A 20,005-nucleotide genomic window follows, 5' to 3' on the forward strand; every position below is an offset into this window, starting at 1 on the left:
AACGATGTGTTGCAAGAATGCAAGTTATCATCTCCAGCTTCCGTTCAAGAAACTATGGAACCAAATAAAAATTACACGATTGCTCCATGAAGTTTAAAAATGTAACTGACTAATTTCCTAATAAATAATTATTTTAACTATACTATCTTTGGTGGCCCATATCTGGTACATTCACAATCTGAGAATGCCTTGTTGAAGCAACACCTCAGAATCAGAAGAGCGTCTCCATCGGCACACTCAAGTCAGCCTTCCTGCTGAGAAATATTGATCCCAGGTCACCCATGCCAGCTTCAAGTAAACAACCAGCTCCAGGTATCAAACTTCCAGAGTGTTATCAGGCAATCCAATGAACTATACATTCCGGTAGAACAGTACACTTCCGAAAGAAGTAACTCAGTGTTAACTCAAGAGGAACTAGGTGTAGAGCTGCAACGAATGCAATGAAATATTAAGTCTGTTAAAAATATTGCTACTCATTGGAGTAGTTAGTCTGTTCTTTCTGTTCATAATTTCAGCTGCATCATTTGCAGCCCCACACACACTAGTCCCTCTCAAGTTCACACAGAGTTATTTCTTTCGTAAGAGCACTGTACTACCAGAATGTATAGCTCACTGAATTGGCTGACAACACTCTGGAGGTTTGATATCTGGAGCTGGTTGTTTACTTGAAGCTGACGTGGATGATCTGGGATTCATATTCCTGAGCAGGAAGTCTGGCTTGAGCATGCCAATGAAGATGTTGTTCTGATTCTGAGGTGCTCCTGCAACAAGGCATTTCTCATAGTGTGCATGTACCAGATATGGTCCATTACAGATAGATTGGAGAGGTTTGCTCTGTGCATCATGTCTGATGGATAAATGTGAAGAGGTAAGTTCAAGATGGATGAAGATAGATGTTGTAGCATGATGACAAACATTTACTGGTTTAAATGATGCTATGTGTTGCTTCAAAATGAAAATTAAAACTGGAATGCGACACTCCACTGGCATAGGATCAAAGAAATCAGCTGCAAATAATTCTTGCAGTGGTGGTGGTATATTCTGGATTCTCATCCACATGGAGAACCATTAATATCATTGACAAGTTTTCGACCCAGTCATACTCTTAATGCTGCTCTTTAATGTTGTGATGACACCATTCAACTTTGTCATTCAATGCCGAATGGTATGCAGTGGCTCTGACATAGCATACACTTAGGGTATTTGTGAGTGGAGAGAACAATGACATTCAAATTGCTGTTCTCCTTCAGTGGTGACTTTTTTTGGACTCCAAAATACACAATCTATTATGACAGTGAATGCTGGCAGAAATGCCCTTCGGTGGAACTGCCCCTGGCCAATGTGTAAACCTGTCGATCACTGTTAAGAAATAGGTGAAGCTTTGAGAGCAAGGTAATGGTCCTACCAGATCAGTACAGATACGCAAGGAACTACCATAAACTTCTTTGAAAGTTCCACATGCACTGTTTGTATGTTTAGAAATGTATGTTATGAACATGTTGAGAGTGAACAGATACTTTTGCCTGTAGCTTTATATCTTGTTTCAGAGCAGGCAAAATGAAGTACTGTCAAATCAAATCCACTCTGCCTACGATACCATGAGTCTGAATTCTTTGGCCAGTTTGGGTCATTGCTTTGTGCCTTCATATGAAATGATGGCTGGCAACATTATGTCTGCACTATGGAACATGTATTAGTAAGAATAGTCTCTCATTCAAGAAGGTATCAAGTATCTGTGGTGAACTGCCTTAGAAATAAAAGATGGTGCATTTGCCTTGGTGTTGCTGTTTCCTGGGTGCTGTTTAAGGGCAACTGTTAATGGTTTATCACCTTGGAGAAGATACCAAACATGTGTGACTCCTGAGTGTGTTGCCAAAAATTCACAATCAGAGGCACTACAACTACTCTGTGTTGATGAGAGACTTGGAGAAATATGCAAGTGGTTCAGGTGTTCCTTCTCACAACTGGTGTAGAGAAGCCCCTACAGCATAGTTCAAAGCAGCCACCATCAAAATTAAGGGAAGATCTATTAAGGGATATGAGCAAATCAAGTTGCATTTGCTACATCTTTTAACTTCTTGAATGATTGGTCTGCTCTATCGGTCCATGAAACAGAGGGGGAGAGGGAATTTAGTGTTTAATGTCCCATTGACAACGAGGTTATTAGAGACTGAGCACAAGCTCATATTAGGAAAGTGTAGTGAAGGAAATCAGCAGTGCTCTTGCAAAGGGACCATCCCAGCATTTGCCTTAAGCGACTGAGGGAAATCACAGAAAACCTAAGTCTGGATAGCCGCATGCGGGTTTGAACTATCATCCTCCTAAATGCAAGTCCAGTGTGCTAACCACTGTGCTACCTCCCTCAGTTCCATGGAACAAGGTGATTATCCTTCCTCCCTATATCGTTGCACAAGTTAAACAAAGGTAGTTTAATCTCTTGCAGTATGTAGTAACATGTGAATGTAGAAATTCACTCGTACTAAAAATAAGTTCTGCTACTATTTTAGGACAAGGAATGTCTTTGATTGACTTTTTAGGCTTTTCCGACATAATAGGTATTGAAAGTCTCTTCGGGTTTGCTGCTGGATCCTAAAATCAACGAGTCAATATTTCTGTGATCCAACTGTTCACCATCTTCAGGAGAACACTGCTTCTGCTGACGAGTCCCGCTGAGAACTGATGCCAGGCTGCAAATCGACGTCCTATATCGGCCTCCGAACAGTTCACAGTCCATGCACCGCCCATCATGGTTGCTGCCCTCCTAGACTGGGCAGGTAGCGCCACCCTTTGTAGAACATCGGCAGCAATGATATATCACAGTCAGAGACGATTTTCGAAAACTTGGACTGGCCACACCGAAGAATGTTCTATTTTGATGCAGGATAGTACAGGATTCCATATTCTGCTAAGAGGAAACCCACTGTCCCTATTAATTAAATTATCCACCAACCTAATTTCAATTACCTCTTTATAGACACTGTTCCAAAGCCGGAAGTGTTGGCAACTATCACAGTTTCATCAAATTTCATGTGGTGTCCCTCATTTAAGCAATGTCCTGCTACTGCCAATTTTTCTGGCTGTTGTAGCCTTGTATGACAACTATGTTCCACGCACCTGTCATGAACTGTGCGAATCGAGCAGCTGATGTAAGCTTTCCCCCACTGACACAGAATTTTGTATATACAAGTCTTCCTAAGCCCCAAATCATCATTCAGAGTTGAGTAGTGCCCTTATCTTGGAATGTGGACAGAACACATTCTTAAAGTTAAAACTCCTTAAAATTCTTCTAATCTTAAATGATATACCCCCAGCATAAGGAATAAAGGCCACCAATCTATTCTCCTCTTCATGCACTTCTGGTGATGGTCCAAACTCCACAGCCTGATGAATCTGATTCTCGGAGTATCCATTTTCCTTAAAAAAAGGGGGCCATCAAAGGCGCAAGTTCTTGGGTTAAACTGTCTGCATCAGAAATGGCATATGTTCTGCATACCAAAGTCCTAGAGACACACTGCGTTGGTATGGTGGATGACAACTCTTAGAATGCAGATACTGATCTGTGTGCATCGGCTTTTGGTGAACACTATGTCCCAAAGTAGCACCTGGTTTTTTGTAAACCACAATGTCCAAGAATGGAAGCATACCATCACTTTCAACCTCCATGGTAAATTTAATGCTGGGACAAAGAAAGCTGAAGTGGTCCAAAAATCTGTTAAGATCATTACGTCCATGTGGCCAGACGATTAGTGGAAAACTGGAAGGAGAATTGGTGAGGCTTTGTCATCATGTGCTGACATCAAAATATTTTTTATTTGACTGCAACGTTGTTGAACCGAACGAAGGAGTGGCTGTGGGTAGTCCTTTATCACCCATAGTCGCCAATTTATTTATGGAGGACTTCACGCATATGACACTGAGGACTTCAGCTTTGCAACCAATGTGCTTCTACATCTAAATATATACTCCACTAGCCACCAAGCGGTATATGGCAGAGGGCACAATTCGCGGCAAAGTCATATCCCTCCCCCCTCTGTTCCACTCGCGGGTCGCACGAGGGAAAAACGACGACTATCTGAACGCCTCAGTATGAGCTCTAATTTCCCTTATATTTAAATGGTGATCATTGCGTGATTTGAAACTTGGTGGTAATAATATATGCTCTACATCCTCAGCGAAGACCGGATTTCGGAATTTAGTGAGCAGCCCATTCTGTTTAGTGTCTCGTCTATCTGCAAGTGTATCCCACATCAAACTTTCTACGAGATTTATAACGCTCTCACAATGGCTAAACGTATCAGTCACGAAACTTGCCACTCTTCTTTGGACCTTCTCTATCTCTTGAATCAGACCCAACTGGTAAGGGTACCATACAGACGAACAATACTCTAAGACTGGATGAACTAATGTATTGTAAGCTATTTCCTTTGTTGAAGGACTGCATCGCTTCAGGATTCTACCAATAAAGCGCAATCTAGAGTTCGTCATGCCTGTTACTTGTGTAATCCGATCATTCCACTTGAGATCATTCCGAATAGTCACACCCAGATACTTGACAGATGTTACCACTTCCAAAGACTGGGCATTTATATTGTACTCTTACATTAATGGGAATTTTCACCTTGTTATATGCAGTAGGTTATACTTATTAATATTGAGAGATAACTACCAGTTATTACACCACACATTTATTTTCTGCAAATTCTCATTGATTTGTTCACAACTTTCGTGTGATACTACTTTCCTGTAGACTACATCATCATTGGCAAACAGTCTAATGCCGCTGTCAATACCATCAACCAGATCGTTTATGTGCCCTGGCGCACACCCGAAGTTACGCTTGTTTCTGTTGAAGTCACCCCATTCAGGATGACATACTGTTCTCTGTCTGTTAGAATACTTTCTATCCAACCACATATGTCATCAGATAGCCCGTAAGCGAGCACTTTCTGGAGCAAGCGACAATGTGTAACCGAGTCAAACGCCTTTTGAAAGTCGAGAAATATGGCATCCACCTGGGAGCCGGTATCTAGAGCCTGTTGTATATCATTCACAACGAGGGCCAGCTGTGTCTCGCATGACTGCTGTTTCCTAAAACCATGCTGGTTTCTGCAGATGAGCTTCTCTGAGTCTAGAAAGGTCATTATGTCTGAACACAAAATACGTTCCATGATTCTACAACAAATCGATGTCAGTGAAATTGGCCAGTAATTATGTGCATCCGATTTTCTACCCTTTTAATAGATTGCTATGACCTGGGCCTTCTTCCAGTCCCGTGGAACTTTCCACTGTTCCAATGATCTCTAATAGATGATGGATAAGAATGGTGCTATATTTGTAGCATTGTCAACATATATTACGGGGATACTGTCTGGGCCAGATGCCTTCACGGCATCTAAAGATCTTAACTGTTTTACAATCCCAGATACACTAAACACTATGTCAGCCATCCTTGCGTTTGTTCGATAATTGAAAGGGGGAATGGTGCTGCAGTCCTCTACCGTAAATGAGTTTCTGAAAGCTACGTTTAGAATTTCGGCCTTGTGTTTATCATCATCCATTACATTACCTGTACTGTCAGCAAGAGAAGGTATTTAATTATTTGTAGCGTTCATAGATTTTGTGTACGACCACAATTTTTTGAGGTTACTTTTAGAATCTGCAGATAAAATATTGTTTTCAAATTCGTTAAAAGAATCTCTCATTGACATTTTGACAGCTGCTTTCATTTCGCATAATCTTTGTTTGTCAGCGGGGCAGTGACTACGTTTAAAACAACTGCGCAAAATTCTCTGCTTTCCCAGTAACTTCCTAATATTTTTGTTATACCAATATGGAGGTATATGGATGATACCTTTTTTGTCTGGCCACATAAATGTGATACTCTCAACAAATTTTTGGATCACTTCAACTGCCTTCATCCCAGCATTAAATTTGTCAAAGAGGTTGAAAGTGATGGGATGCTTCCAGTCTTGGACGTTATGGTTTACACACACACACAAAAAAAAAAAAAAAAAAAAAAAAAAAAAAAAAAAAAAAAAAAAAAAAACAGGGTGGCACCATCTCCCCAGCAACTGTGATGGATGGTGAATGCTCTCATCGATTTGCCGCCTCGTATTAGTTCTCAGTGGGACTCATCAGCAGAAGCGGCGTTCTCTTGAAGATGACGAACAGCTGGAGCACTTAAATATCAAATAGAGTTGATTTTAGGATCCTGCAGCAAACCTGAAGAGCCTTTCAAAGTCTCTGATATTGTTTTCACTTTTTCTTCTAATGGTGGAATTCCTTGATGTGATACACGATAATGCATCAATGATATATCTCTCTCTCTCCAAAAATTCATTTTCCCCACAATGTTTAGGTGATACTTATCCACCAAACTGAGAAAATATTAAAGATACATTGTGCCTTCTTCCACCAATGCTGAAGTGAAAAGAATAGTATGTAAGTAAAGGCATATCATTCAAAATTTTATGAATAAATCAATGTAACATTGCGAAGACCAAATGACAATTTAAAAAATTCAAAAAGTCCAAATGGTTGAATTGCATCTGTTTTAGGCACATCTTTAGGCGCAACCAGACTGTGGTGACAAGCTCAAATAAATTGGCTGTTGAAATCTTGTGTATGATGTATCAGAAAGTGGTCTGGCACTGTGACAGCATTTGAAGTTCATTAGTCTCCACAAGTAGTTTTACTGCTACAGGTGTTCTACGTAGTCTCCCACCACTTTAGTGCAGGCAAAGAACATTTGTACAACCACATGAAACTGTCACAAAAGTCCTCCTTTGGGATGTTCCATAACTGGCGCAATATGCTGGCTTGAATGTCTAATGTCGTCAAAGCACTGACACTTCATGAGATTTTCTACACTTTGTTGTTTTGTGGTAGGTTCTTACTGATAATGCCAAGTCTCTGTACCCATGACAATTTCTTCTCAAAAAAAAATTGTTTGCATTTTGCATTTCAATTAAGTTGCCGCAGGAATCCATGTGGTGTTGATTTTGTTCAGGAATCAAATTGTGCATGACAAAAATCTGCTCAGACTTTTCTCTTCTTCAAAATATTCTGGAGAACATCTTGAAGATTTGATTTACTAGTGTCACTCCAACACAATTTGTAACAATGACACACAACAACAGCATATCCAATACTTGAAATTGCTTTCTCACAACTGACTGATCAAATGCACATCTGTGGTTTGCAGCTGTTAGTTCCAACTGCCACCATAGTCACTGTGCAGACATCGCTAATACACCAGGAATAGAATCAATCTCTGAACTTTTTGGACGGATAGTGTATGACAGATTAACTGACAGTAAGTACAGGTATATGAGAGTACACTCAAAGGAAATGAAGAAAATTTAACAATTTTACACTCAGAAGCTGCACATGGAGGAATTAGCGATTACCCTATACAACAGGAAATTTGATGATGTTCCAAATGAATAAATGAACAATGACAAGCACTCATAAGCAAGTGTTACACTGCAGCAACTAACAGGCACTGGAGTCCAATATCGAACATCTGTGGTCTTGGCGAGCAGTATATGGATGTAGACATGTTTGGTACCAAAGATTTAGAGTTGGTGCTTGCTGTGTGGGCAATAGTAGTGATTTTAAAGCCCGACAATGATAATCAGTTGGCTCTGGTTATAAATTTTAAGGAGTGATGAGTGTAGTTTCTCTGAAAAACCCGACGATGTGAGCTTGCATTCTAGAAACATGTTGTCTGAGGTGAACAATAACTTATGTGGTTGAATAACAACAATGGAAATTCCTGGATAGAATAATATGTAAAATTAAGGAAAGGCAGCCATAGCTGACTGATGGATGGCGTAAAGAAATGTGCAGCAGAAAACAATATTCACACTTTTGAGCTCTCTCTCTCTCTCTCTCTCTCTCTCTCTCTCTGGGCTCGCACGCGCATCCACACACGCTTTTGCTAGATGACGAACATTAGCAATAGCTTGAAAACTTGTGTGAATACCATTTTCTGTTCTGTATTTCTATGCATCACAAATCTGTCAGCTGTGAGTGAGTGGTTACCTTTCCTTAATTGTATTTATTACCTGGCTGAATGCTAATATTAAATTGTGCGTGTAGAACAGCCACTAGATGCAGTCTCGTAAAATGGATAATTTTAAAAACAGTTTCAACAGGGTTCTGTAGAACCTGATTACTGTGACTACACTTGTCTACAAAGCAATTTCTCACTATTCTACATTGTTGGACACCAAGAAAGGCAAATTAAATTTTCTTCTATAAATATCAGAATCAGTGCCAGTTAAAATTCTACAATTATACAACTCCATATAATGTTACACTGCTGCAAATTCTGACATCATAGATGAGATTATATGTGAAGTACGGCTGAACTAACGAGAATTTCATAGAGAGAATATTATCTACTCCATTGCACTTAAATAGGAAGTAGCACAACTGAAAAACTAATACAGCAGATTGTTATGGGATGTATTATCTAAATATTTTGACTGCTATGAGAATGTTACTGTCACTATCCACGGAACAGGCAATCCCGTATTAGTCATGGACACTGAAATATAGCAAACAATATCTACTACATCATTTTAAGACCATAGCTGAAATGTATTGGACAGAACTATTGTGGGCACTAACAGCCCTCTAGAATTCCTAGCTCTGGTACTGAAGAATCGAATCAATATTTTAAAGATATAAATTTTACACAGACTAAAGTTCAAGATATGTGATGATCCCAAATACATATTGCTTTCTGTACAACTAATATTACAAAATCTACAACAACTGAAGTACTGCTACACACTATCTGAAAAATTCTCAGTAAGAAACTAAAAACCAACATAAAACAGCAGACACTGACACCTTGAGCATTAACAACAACACAACAGAATCTTGCTTCGAATTTTTAAGAAAATACAATGAAGACTATTATGTACAGGCAGGGGCCACCACAGAAAACTTGAGGAATTCAGAAAGAAGTGAAATTATCAATGCCTGGTGCAAAGATTGGCAACTGGCTCAATATAAGCAAATGTAATGTAAATAAGCACTAATAGATGAAAGAATCCTATATTGTTTGACTACAGGAAAGGCATCATCACGAGTCAATCACAAAGGTTTATTGTCTAGGTGTTAACTGCAGCAATTCAAAGTAGAATGACTGCATACAACTAGTTGCTGGGAAAGTAGATGCCAAGCTAAGAATCATAAGAAGAATTCTTAAAAAATGCAGCTCAGTTACAATGCTGCTTACAATACTCATGCCACCCATTCTTCTGAATTGTTTCTCTGTCTGGGATCCTTACCAAACAGGCTTACCAGAAGAGTGAGATAAGGCTCAAGGAAGTGTTGCTCGGTTCATCATACTTTTGTAACATCAGAGTGGGAATGTCACAGTATTCTCAATAAACCCCAATGGCAGACACTGAAACAAAGATGGCGTGCATCATTAGATGATTTCTCTCAATCTTTCATTGTGAGATTAGTGCACTCAAAAATTCCAAGAATCCATATTGTGAGGGGAGTCAAGAAATGTTACTATTGCCAACATACATACGGCACAATAACCATGATGGTACCTTAAAGAAACCTGGGCCCTTAGAGGCGTACAGGCAATTTTTCCTCCAAACCCCATATATGAAAGACATAGGTACTAGTAGAAGTACCTGCCAGGTTAGCCGAGAGCACTAATGCGCTGCTTCCTGGATTCGGGTAGGCGCGCTGGCCTGGGATCGAATCTGCCTGGCGGACTGACAATGAAAGTCGGAGTGCCGGCCAGCCTGGATGTGGTTTTTAGGTGGTTTTCCACATCCCAGTAGGTAAATATCGGACTGGTCCCCATGTCCTGCCTCAGTTATACGACTAGCAGACATTTGAAAAACGTTCACACTATTTCATGGCTTACACTAGACGCAGACAGCTGGGGTACACTAATTCCGTCCCGGGGGGTACGGGGTGGCGACAGAAAGAGCATCTGACCATTCCCCGACACTAACATTGCCAAATACATAGTAACACGGCTGACCGAACATTGAAATGGGACTAAGGCGCGCGTGCGTGCGTGTGTGTGTGACACACACACACACACACACACACACACACACACTTGTAAAAATGTAAATATAGTTCTCAGAGAATAGATATCTAGTAAAGTCTTACCCATTTAGATGATTGTATGACCTCTAATTATAGTAAATGTAATTACATTTGAAAGAGTGGCCATCAAATAAAAACAATTTCAATTGGGCAAAACTGAGGGTCTGGAAGCACACTGGTCGGTATTTTTCTTGAAACAAAAGCAGATTCACGGATAAAAAGAATGAAATAACACATGGCAATGAGAGGACAGTACCAAGAAACGAGTTATGCTCACGAGAAGATCATGTGGAAAGCACTGAAAGCAAAAAGCTACATCTATATAAAAAGAACTAATATACTATTGTAGAATTTTTGAAAGAAAGTTTGCTAAGCAATTACAATGTTAAACAGTTTATATAGACTTAACTGGAGACTCCTAAGTTGATAGACTGGAGTAGTTGTTCATGTAAACAGCAAAAGACAGCCATAGCTTGGAGAGGGAGAGTGCAGCATGGAAAACTTTATGGTTTTCTTTTGTTGTTGTGTTAAAATAATTTTAACTGAACAACTGCTACTTCCTGATTTTTACAGAAATCCGATTCTAAGTTATTGCCCGAAGTCTTACGCAACCAAAATTTTGAAAAATATTACCTTTCAGCCTGTAAAATAAGAAGCAATTGCTGCACCAGATACAATGCAAATCAGATTGCAAAAAGGAGACATGTTGCTTCTTCCCTCTAAGATATCAAACAGGTTAAGAATAGCAAAACTTCCTCAGAAGCACAAGTGGCACTAATAATGCTGCACTTTGAATGTAACACACACACACACACACACACACACACAAATCTCTCTCATCAATCTGGCCACAGAAGCACAACATCTCAAGGAATGTCACTAAGAAATTTCATGGGGCCCTGTTACTTGGCAACAATGAAACAGATTAAACAGCAATGGAAATGTTTCTGTATTCAACAATCTCAAACTAGGTTGTCACAAACCATAACAGTTTCAGCAGCATAAACAATATCAAATTCTTCAGGTACTATTCTTACTGTTTTTAATACTGACCAGCCCACTTTATGAGCACACTGACAGCACTTCTAGTAATGATGGTACATGGAATAGAAGCACACTGTTCTGAGGACTTCAGAATACCACACAGGAGCTCTAAGCGGCATGAATTCATTGTTCAAAAACCTAAACCATTGAGGTAAAGTATTCAAAAAAATGTTTTTGTGATTTTTTCAAGGTATGTGTGGGGAGTGGGAGAGGGGGGGGCAGAAGAGGAGGGGGTTTACCCTGGTACATAATATACTTTGCTCTGTACACTTTATGGTGGCATTTCTAACACATGCAAACATAGACGTTGTAAAAAAAATTTAACAACAGAATATGGAAAAATCTTATACCATCTGCAACACCAGAGTCAAGTTATATTAAAAAATTTTGTATTACACGTGTCAATCAACCATACGTCGTCAAGCTTTGCCATAAATTTCCTCACCTTATCTCTTCCTGTTTCTCAAGCCATGATTTTAGGTTGAGTAATGCTGTTGGACCATTGACTTTTGGTGGTACATTGAAACTGAAGTTTATATTGGAATTCTTAAAGCCAAATCTTGTCAGAGAAGACCCATACAGTTCAAAATAACATCCTGGAATAAACACATTATCAATAACCATCAGCCCATCTCTTAGCAACAGATCTAAGGAAAAGTAATAAATGCATCACAAAATACTTCTACACAGCAGCAACAGCAGCAGCAGCAGCAGCAGCAGAGGGTTACAATACTACAATAAGCTACCAATACATGGTGGGTGATAAATGACAGCTCACAAGAGTGAATTCTTTTGCTGAGTAGCATGTTGGAAGATTAGTGGGCCACAATCATATTCCCAATTTTGCAAATGAAGTGAGGTATCAAAACTGCATGTTTCATTTAAACTTTAACATTAAAATATACATGCAAACAGACGTTCTATCAATGTGAAGATTAATTACCACAGTGGCTTCACACTTTCAAGAACTGTTTCGTAAGGTATAACTACGCATCTCTCAGAATCACTTCATGTAAACATGAAATGAAGGAAGGTGAAATCATGACGGCTAGCCACACAGGGCATTGTGGTAATGCAATTGATGAGGTTGAAAATATGTGTCAGTCCAGGACTCAAACCTGGATTTACTGCTTCTTATGAGCAGTTGCCTTAACTGCTTTGGCCATCCAGAAATGGACCCTGACTGACTCAAATTTTCAACTTATTGCATGCTACAATGCAACGTCCTTCATCCATTGAACTCTCTACTCGCAAGTCTTTATTCCCATAGAAGTTCTAATGATATCTGGCATCTGTACTAAAATAAATATCGGGGAACCATTACCCTCTTTTCTCTGAAATGTGTTTCTATCCGAGTGGTGTGTGATCTGTCAGACAGAACAGCCATCACTCATGGTGACGTGGCTCTTATGAATTGTCATTTATCACCTACCATACGCTCCTTCACACAGGCAGTAAATTGATCAGACTGCTCATATTTATTATTGTGCCCAGTGTTGCAGTTTCCAATACTTTACAAAACCAGACATGTTGTTTCTTTAAAAGTGGTATACCATTTTTTCTGTATACAAACATCGGATTTCATTAAATTCTGGTTGCATTACCACAAGGTCCTGTGCAGTCAACCATCACCATCTTCCACTCAAACTTTCCTTTTCCTTCTCTTTCCCTTTCCTACATTTCATGTTTTCACATACTTACCAGCCGCATCATCACGAATGATGTCTGTTCTGTGGGATATATCTGACAAAACAGACACCACTCAGACAGATATACATTTCAGAAGCATTCCCTGTTACCCAAGACTGATTACACTTAACTTCAAATCATGCATTTCTTTCCTTGTATTCCTCAAGCTTGGCTCCTCCATGCCACTGCCATGAAAATACAGTATACTTCATGTGCCGACTTTGTTGACTTTTTAATTAAAAAAAAAACAAACATAGAATCTCTCCTCTAAGAGTAGAGAGAAACTTGTAACCTCTAATCTGAGTACATTAACCAACACAAATTGACCTATCAATCATTGTCTAAACCAGGACATTCCAGATAAAGGATTGGACGAGATTATAAAGCATCATGGGTCCAAACTATTATTAATATGACAACAACAGATTTTTGGGCCCTCAACAACATCCTTACTGGATGCCAGCGTGTAGATATCGCAGGGCGGGTGGTTGGGGTGGGGGGAGAGATGCATGTTCTCACAAAATAAGTTCACTATAATTTATTAGATTACATCAATCAATGGTAAAAGCCACTATTAAAATACACAAAACTATGGCATTTAAAATCAATTAGTAAAAATGCAAACTACAGTCATAATTGGTCCCTCATACTGAGTATTTTAGAAAGATGCTAGAAAGACATTCAATTTTAAACCACAAAAAAGCATAAAATAAAAATTACATACGACAGGCATAAGAGGTGTTAAGAATAAATTATTCAGAAAGTCACAGAGGTAAGAGATAATATGACAGAGTACTGCAGATGTCAACCGGGAGCGATTTGAAGCTCACTGCAGCTTGTCATGAAATGGAAGGTGCGCCTCTAACCAACCAGGCTCCCCTGCCCACTGTAGCAGGTCAATAGGGTCAAAAAATTGGCATTGTAAAAGGAGGGGCACTAAAACACACGTGAAGAGAAATTAAGGCTCAGGGTAATATTAAAACTGAGTTGAGACGTCAGAAGCAGAACCAGCTCCCAAACATAGGGCAGACGGAGCTCTCCCTGCCTGAAAAATGTGGCCAAGGTGATTCCCTCCTCCCAGGTTTTTTTTTTTTTTTTTTTTTTTTTTTTTTGGCAAGGTTCATTCATGCACTCAATCACAACTCACTTGTGTTGAGCCACACAATCACTATCTCACACGTTTTAAAACAAGGGAGAAAGGATGAAGGGTGCTATATCCTGGATTAAAACAGAAGTAAAACAACAAAGGGGCTAAAACAACGGCACAGGCAAATGTGACCAGCTGGCCACTTACAAAATATATGGGTGAACCAGTCACCCTATAAACACATTAAAACCATCTACTTAAAATCTTGGGAAAAATGTTGGACAATTCACAAAACTTTAAAACTCTAACCACATTTGTTGGAAAGTCACTTAAAATAGAGGGCAGGTCTGTAGGCAAATCTGCTGCTACCCACTGGTGGGTGAGCCAGTCACCCTGTAAACACATTAAAACCATCTACTTAAAATCTTGGGAAAAATGTTGGACAATTCACAAAACTTTAAAACTCTAACCACATTTGTTGGAAAGTCACTTAAAATAGAGGGCAGGTCTGTAGGCAAATCTGCTGCTACCCACTGGTCTGAAAATAAAACATAGCCTAATAAAATGTGGCACGCAGTTATCTCTACACCACAAGCACCAAACATAGTAGTGTCCTCTCACTGGAGTAAGAAGCCATGCATCATAGAGCTGTGGTCTATGTGAAGACGGGTGAGGAGGACCTTGGCCTGTCAGTGTGGCTGGAAGGAGGTACACCACAGCCGCATTGTGGGCTTTACTAGACAGAGCCTATTGTCTGCCACTTCCAGCCTCTCACTTTCTTCTCTGGCTATTCTGAATGACTTTATCTGCTGGGAACAAGCATTGTACAGAGAGAAGGGCACTCAGAGAATTTAAACAAACAAGGAATTTAGTATTTTCAATACATAAAGTTTACAGCCAACCAGCTGGATTTGCAGTTGCTGCTGTCAGCCATGTTTAAAATTGGAAGGAATTTAGTAGTCTAATCATATTCCTCAGCTCCAGTGCCCGTGAGATTGCATATAATTCCATTTCAAAGACAGTGAAGTCTTGAGGCAGTTGAACCTTGAGGACACGATCTGGGAAAACAACAGAGCAACCAACTGAGACGATCCAGTAGCAGCCACGAAATGAGGAGGACTGCCTCTACTGACGATGCACAGCTCATGACACATCGTGAGGTTCTCCAATACTTGACCCCTGGAGCCCCATAATATATTACAGGCATTGAAATCACCCAGCAGTAGGAGAAATGGGCAGGGAGTTGTTCAATCCTGTAGAGGTACGTACAGGGAGTAGATAGTGATCTTCTGAGCCACATGACCTGCAACAGCTTCTGCTTGTGGGTCAGTAACGAAGGAGAGAGCAGAGGAGTGGTGCGTGTTATTGACAAGCATAGCAACCCCTCCCTTGGCTCTGTCCACAGTCTTTCAGTAGAGGAATAGCCCTGTTGAACAGGTGTGTCAGTGGCTTTAAATGTAAACACAACACAGTGGGGGTGCCGGTGTCAGAAGTTTCAGCTCCTTCACATGTCCTGAACCCTTTAATGTTCCATAATATGGGAGCCATCTGTCGCAGGAGTTGCACTTTTATCCTTTCTTTCTGCTGGGGAATGCGAGATGATTGCCCCAGTCCAACACAGTCTCTGCAGAAGAATCATGAGAGACAGCAGAGTGGACGGTGTCAACACCATCAGACTGTTTACTGTCCGTCTCCATCGGTGGCAGATGCTTTGCCTTTGATTTTGTGCCCTTGGTAGGCTTCGGAGGCACAACTGCAGCTGTGGTAGTGGCAGTGCTGGACAGTGGACCAGACAATTTTTGGATGGGCAGGGCACTCTGTAACGTTGACAATCACAGCCTTTTCTGAAGTTCTGCAGAGAGGTACAGGTGTTGAAATAAGTGCAGCAGCACAAGTGCATTGACAAACACAGGTACCAGTGCTGATACTAGCAACTTTCATTTATGTAGCATCATCAGCCTTCTGTACCAAATGTTTAAGAACTGAAGCAAAGGAGGTAGCAAACACTGGGGGCAGCTTGGCTTTATACATCTTTTTGGCCTCACCACACAGCATGCACTTTGTAGTCTTAAGCTCTAGCATCTCCCATTCTTCAAGATATACAATGCAGTCCCGACTCCAGACAAGGCGAGCCCAAGAGAGCAATTCACACACTCCATAGGAGATGAACAAGTGACTCCATCATGGGCAGTCTTACCACATTTGCCACAACTGACTTCTCCGTGACACCAGAGAGTAGCGTGCCCAAAGTGCTGGTATTTGAAACAGTGCAATGGGTTGGAGACACGAGGCCACACACTTAGGGAAAGGAAACTTTCTTGCTTTAACATGCACAGGAAGTTTCATGCTACTGAACATCAGGATGAAGCAGTCGGATTTTACAAGATCCCCATCCACCTGCTTCATGTTGTTTTGCCCACTCATCTATCAAGTCCGATATCCCTGCATGTCATAACACTTTTGCTACAATTCATGATGGTGTGTGGCTCAGTTTTGATGGCATATTCCTTGAGGCATTGGGCTTTCTAGAGATTCTAAACTTGTTTGGAATTAAAAGTTTCTATCGACAGTGTACCATTGCATTATCACTTGAGAGATTTTATATTTCCAGCAATCCCCTCTCTAAACCCTTTCTACATTAAAGGACAAATTTTGTCAAAGCTGCCTTCTTTCGTCTGAACTATTACAAAAACATTCTGACTAGCAGCATGTGTTCTTTTACTGTTACCATAAGTACACTGAAAAGACCCCATGTCAGGAGTACTGGCTACAAGAGCCCTCTTGTTTGACTGGGTGTTGGTACCTACCAGTGGCCCACCCTCTCTGCTGGGCATAGGAGGTGAGAATTTTGAGGGCCCCATCTCGGTCCCACGAGCAGCTGAGGTAATAATAGTCCACCTAAACAGAACCCCGCATGCCTAGGTAAGCCTTATACAATTCAGGTGCAGCAGGTTCCCCACAGGTTGCCCGCTAATGACTGTTCCATCGCAAACAGTCATGCGTCTTTCTGGTGCACAGCGCACCTTAAGATTGAGGTGTGTATTATACAGGTTTTAACCATCCTCACACTCCAGGTGGTCAAGCCAAGATACCCATTCTCAGTGACACACAATGTTCCACTGCCATAACAAGGTGGTCGCTGAAGCTTGCCCAGAGCTTACAGTAACAGAGGACTGGCAGCACTTATCACGCCTCAGGTCAGGAGCCCTAGCATCACCAAGCCCATGTCCAGCAAATGAATGCAAGCCCCTGAGGGTAGATCAACTTTGTGTGTTCAACATGGAGGTGGCAGAGGACTATGGAATCACTGAAAGATGGTCAAAGACACACTTATAGCCTGTATTTTACTGCTTGTGACTCTGACACTTCATTCTCTGTTACATGCCATTATGAGCTAGTGATACAGGGCTGTCCACGTATCAGATTCTCGTGCCTTTTTTCCCCAGAGCATCCCTCCTGACAGTCTCCCTGGCAAGCCAACTCTCTGCAGCTGGCAAAGGAAGTACTGTTGAGGGACCTCCAGATCCAACCCGAAACAACCCTGCCTTGACCCCTTAACAGAGAACCTGTTCAATTGGCCATGAGTCGTTCACCAAAATCAGGGGCAAAGAATTTGGAGGACCATGCTAAGCACAGTGAGGCAGGAGGAGGGAGCATTCCACCAGTATGTGAGCTACTGTCCAAAAGGCTCCACAGCCACAATTTGGGTGTGGTTCAATACACAATATAAAACTATGGAGTTAATGTAGTATGATCATTGTGGAGGGGACATGAGATGGTGGATTCCTTCAGGGAGGAAAAGAGGAGTGCCATGCAGCATTAGTCACTGCATTGGTGTGGAATTTATTAGTGGCGGCAGTAGGCAACCAGATACTGTTGTATCTCCAAGTGAGGAGAAGTCTTATTTGCATCTGAAAATCCACAAGAGTCATCACAGCAAATGTAGAGCAATTAATAACTTCTCTAGCCAAACAATCTAAGACTTTAGACCCGTCAGCGTAAATGATGATAGCATCCTGATACTCCCGAAGAACTGAGATGAACAGTTGCTGAACAGCTATAGTGGTAACAAACTTTAGGCCCTTGAAACAGGTTGATCCTAATTCTTATTCTGAGTACAATTTGGGCAGGGAGGGGGGGGGGGGGGAGGGGCAGTTTAGGTGTAGGTCCCCGGAGATGGTCATGATGGATAATCCCACATGTCAGAGGTCTATGCCCCTTGAATGCAAAAAGAATTTGGATGATAGGAATTTGTCAGATGGTGACTGCTAAAGTGAGGAAGAGTTGGTACTGTGGGAACTGAAGGGATAAGATCCCCACTTCAGCAAGAAGACCACAAATGGAACTAGTCCTGAAGGCACCAGTGGCATGTACTATTCCATGATGATGAACTCAGTCCAATAATTTCAAAGCTGAAGGAGCCAATGAGCCATATCCCTGAACAGCCATAGTCGAATTGGAATTGGACCACAGCATTGTAAATATAGGGGAGTGTAGTGTGATCCACATCCAAAGAGGTGTAGGAAATGAAGCAGGAAGGATTAACCTTTCTCATGCAGCAATACTTTATTATTGGAGTTTAGTAAAACCCTGTCAGATTGCTTTTCCCCACCTAACTAGATGGTCACCTGTGGATCGTTCTTCCCAGAAACTGCAGTGGAAAGGGACAAATGATCCCATGATTCAGGGACCCTGCATAAGAAAGTTACATAATCACTGAAAAGTGGTCATTGTAGCAAAGATTGTCATGTAACAACTATTGTAGTGAAGGCACAAGATTTGGGAAGGGATTTTGAAGTCGATAGCCAAAAAGGTATCATGAGTGGAAATGAAGTTTATAGGAGTAACACCAGTGAAGGGATAGAGATCAAATTTGGAAAGAAGCTGGTTGATCAGGAGGCCCCTATTAGATAAACTGGTACTCCCTCACATGGTGTGATTAGCACTACATCCCAAAAGTAGGAGGAAAGGTATTCAGAGTTGTTGGATTAAGATAGTCACACCAAGTAAGTAAATACCCTGCTGGAGGTAAACAAATATCACAAGTGGCAATCACTGGGGGCACTTGCACTCACACCACTACTGCTTCCAACCTGGCATTAGGATGATTCCACTCACTAACAATATCCCTGCAAACCAATGTATAGATGCTATCTTGGAGCAAGTATGGTTCCAATACAATGCACAGTAACCCCAAAGAGTTGAAGAATGAGCATCACGGTAGTAGTTTTGGTACATTGAGGGTGTACTGGTTATGTGTGGAGGGGCCAGGAGGACAGATCACATGCAAGGATCACCGTCACTGGCAGGTGTGGAACATCAATGAACATCAGACCAAAGTCAGATAGTAAGGGTGGGGGAATCAACAGAATAGCCTTCTTCCAAAATTTCTTATCTTTGCCTTTCACAATTTCTGGCACTCATGATTCTTACAATCCCATGAACTGTCAGTGTAGGAATGGAAGGAGAACCCACAATCCTTTCAGTCACTGGCTGGTCCCAGGTCCCTGATCTATGAATTTCCAGGGTGAATGAAATTCTAACCTGCTAATGACCTGGCCACAGTAGGCACCAAGTTCGGTATAATTGAGAATTGATTCAAAGACTCTTATTTTTGCCAGACATCAAAATATGAGACACAATCTGTGACCTTCAGTTTCTGGATTTTGTGTTCCATGGGCAGGTTAGCAAACTTTGGGGCTCAAGGAGGGTGGTCATTCACACAATTGAAACAGACAGGTAGTAGTGCACATGGTGAATTTTTGTTAAGTGACTGGTCACAGTCTCCACAAATCAGATCGTATCTACCAAATAGATGTATGCCCGAACCCTGGGATTTAAAACACCATCGGCTTCAAATCACAACTCTAACACATAATTTTGATGTTTCCTGGAAGAAAATTCCCTTAAAAATCAAGGCTGAATACGCTGGTGTCTACTTTGTTGTCTGGCAAACTTCGATATATGCAATGTAGGAAGAGGATCCCTTGACTCTCCAAGTGTTCACATAGTTCTTCATAGGTCAAAGTGAAAAATTAATGCCTATACTGTGCTGACATTCTTATGGCATGTGGTGGTAACAGGTACATA

At 41.0% G+C, this 20,005-nt stretch overlaps 1 protein-coding gene across 8 annotated transcripts in view; it reads right to left on the minus strand.

Annotated features, from left to right (window-relative positions):
- The window catches only part of LOC126248363 (terminal uridylyltransferase 7-like), a 321,739-nt gene that overhangs the window by 165,521 nt on the left and 136,213 nt on the right, over positions 1-20,005 (minus strand). For all 8 annotated transcript variants that reach the window (XM_049949291.1, XM_049949290.1, XM_049949289.1 and 5 more), the window contains one exon: positions 11,585-11,735. In XM_049949291.1, the coding sequence (XP_049805248.1) occupies positions 11,585-11,735 (151 nt within the window). The remainder of the gene's footprint in view (positions 1-11,584; positions 11,736-20,005) is intronic.

The sequence above is a fragment of the Schistocerca nitens genome, chromosome 3 (genome assembly GCF_023898315.1).
Source record: "Schistocerca nitens isolate TAMUIC-IGC-003100 chromosome 3, iqSchNite1.1, whole genome shotgun sequence".
NCBI classification, from domain to species: Eukaryota; Metazoa; Arthropoda; class Insecta; order Orthoptera; family Acrididae; genus Schistocerca; species Schistocerca nitens.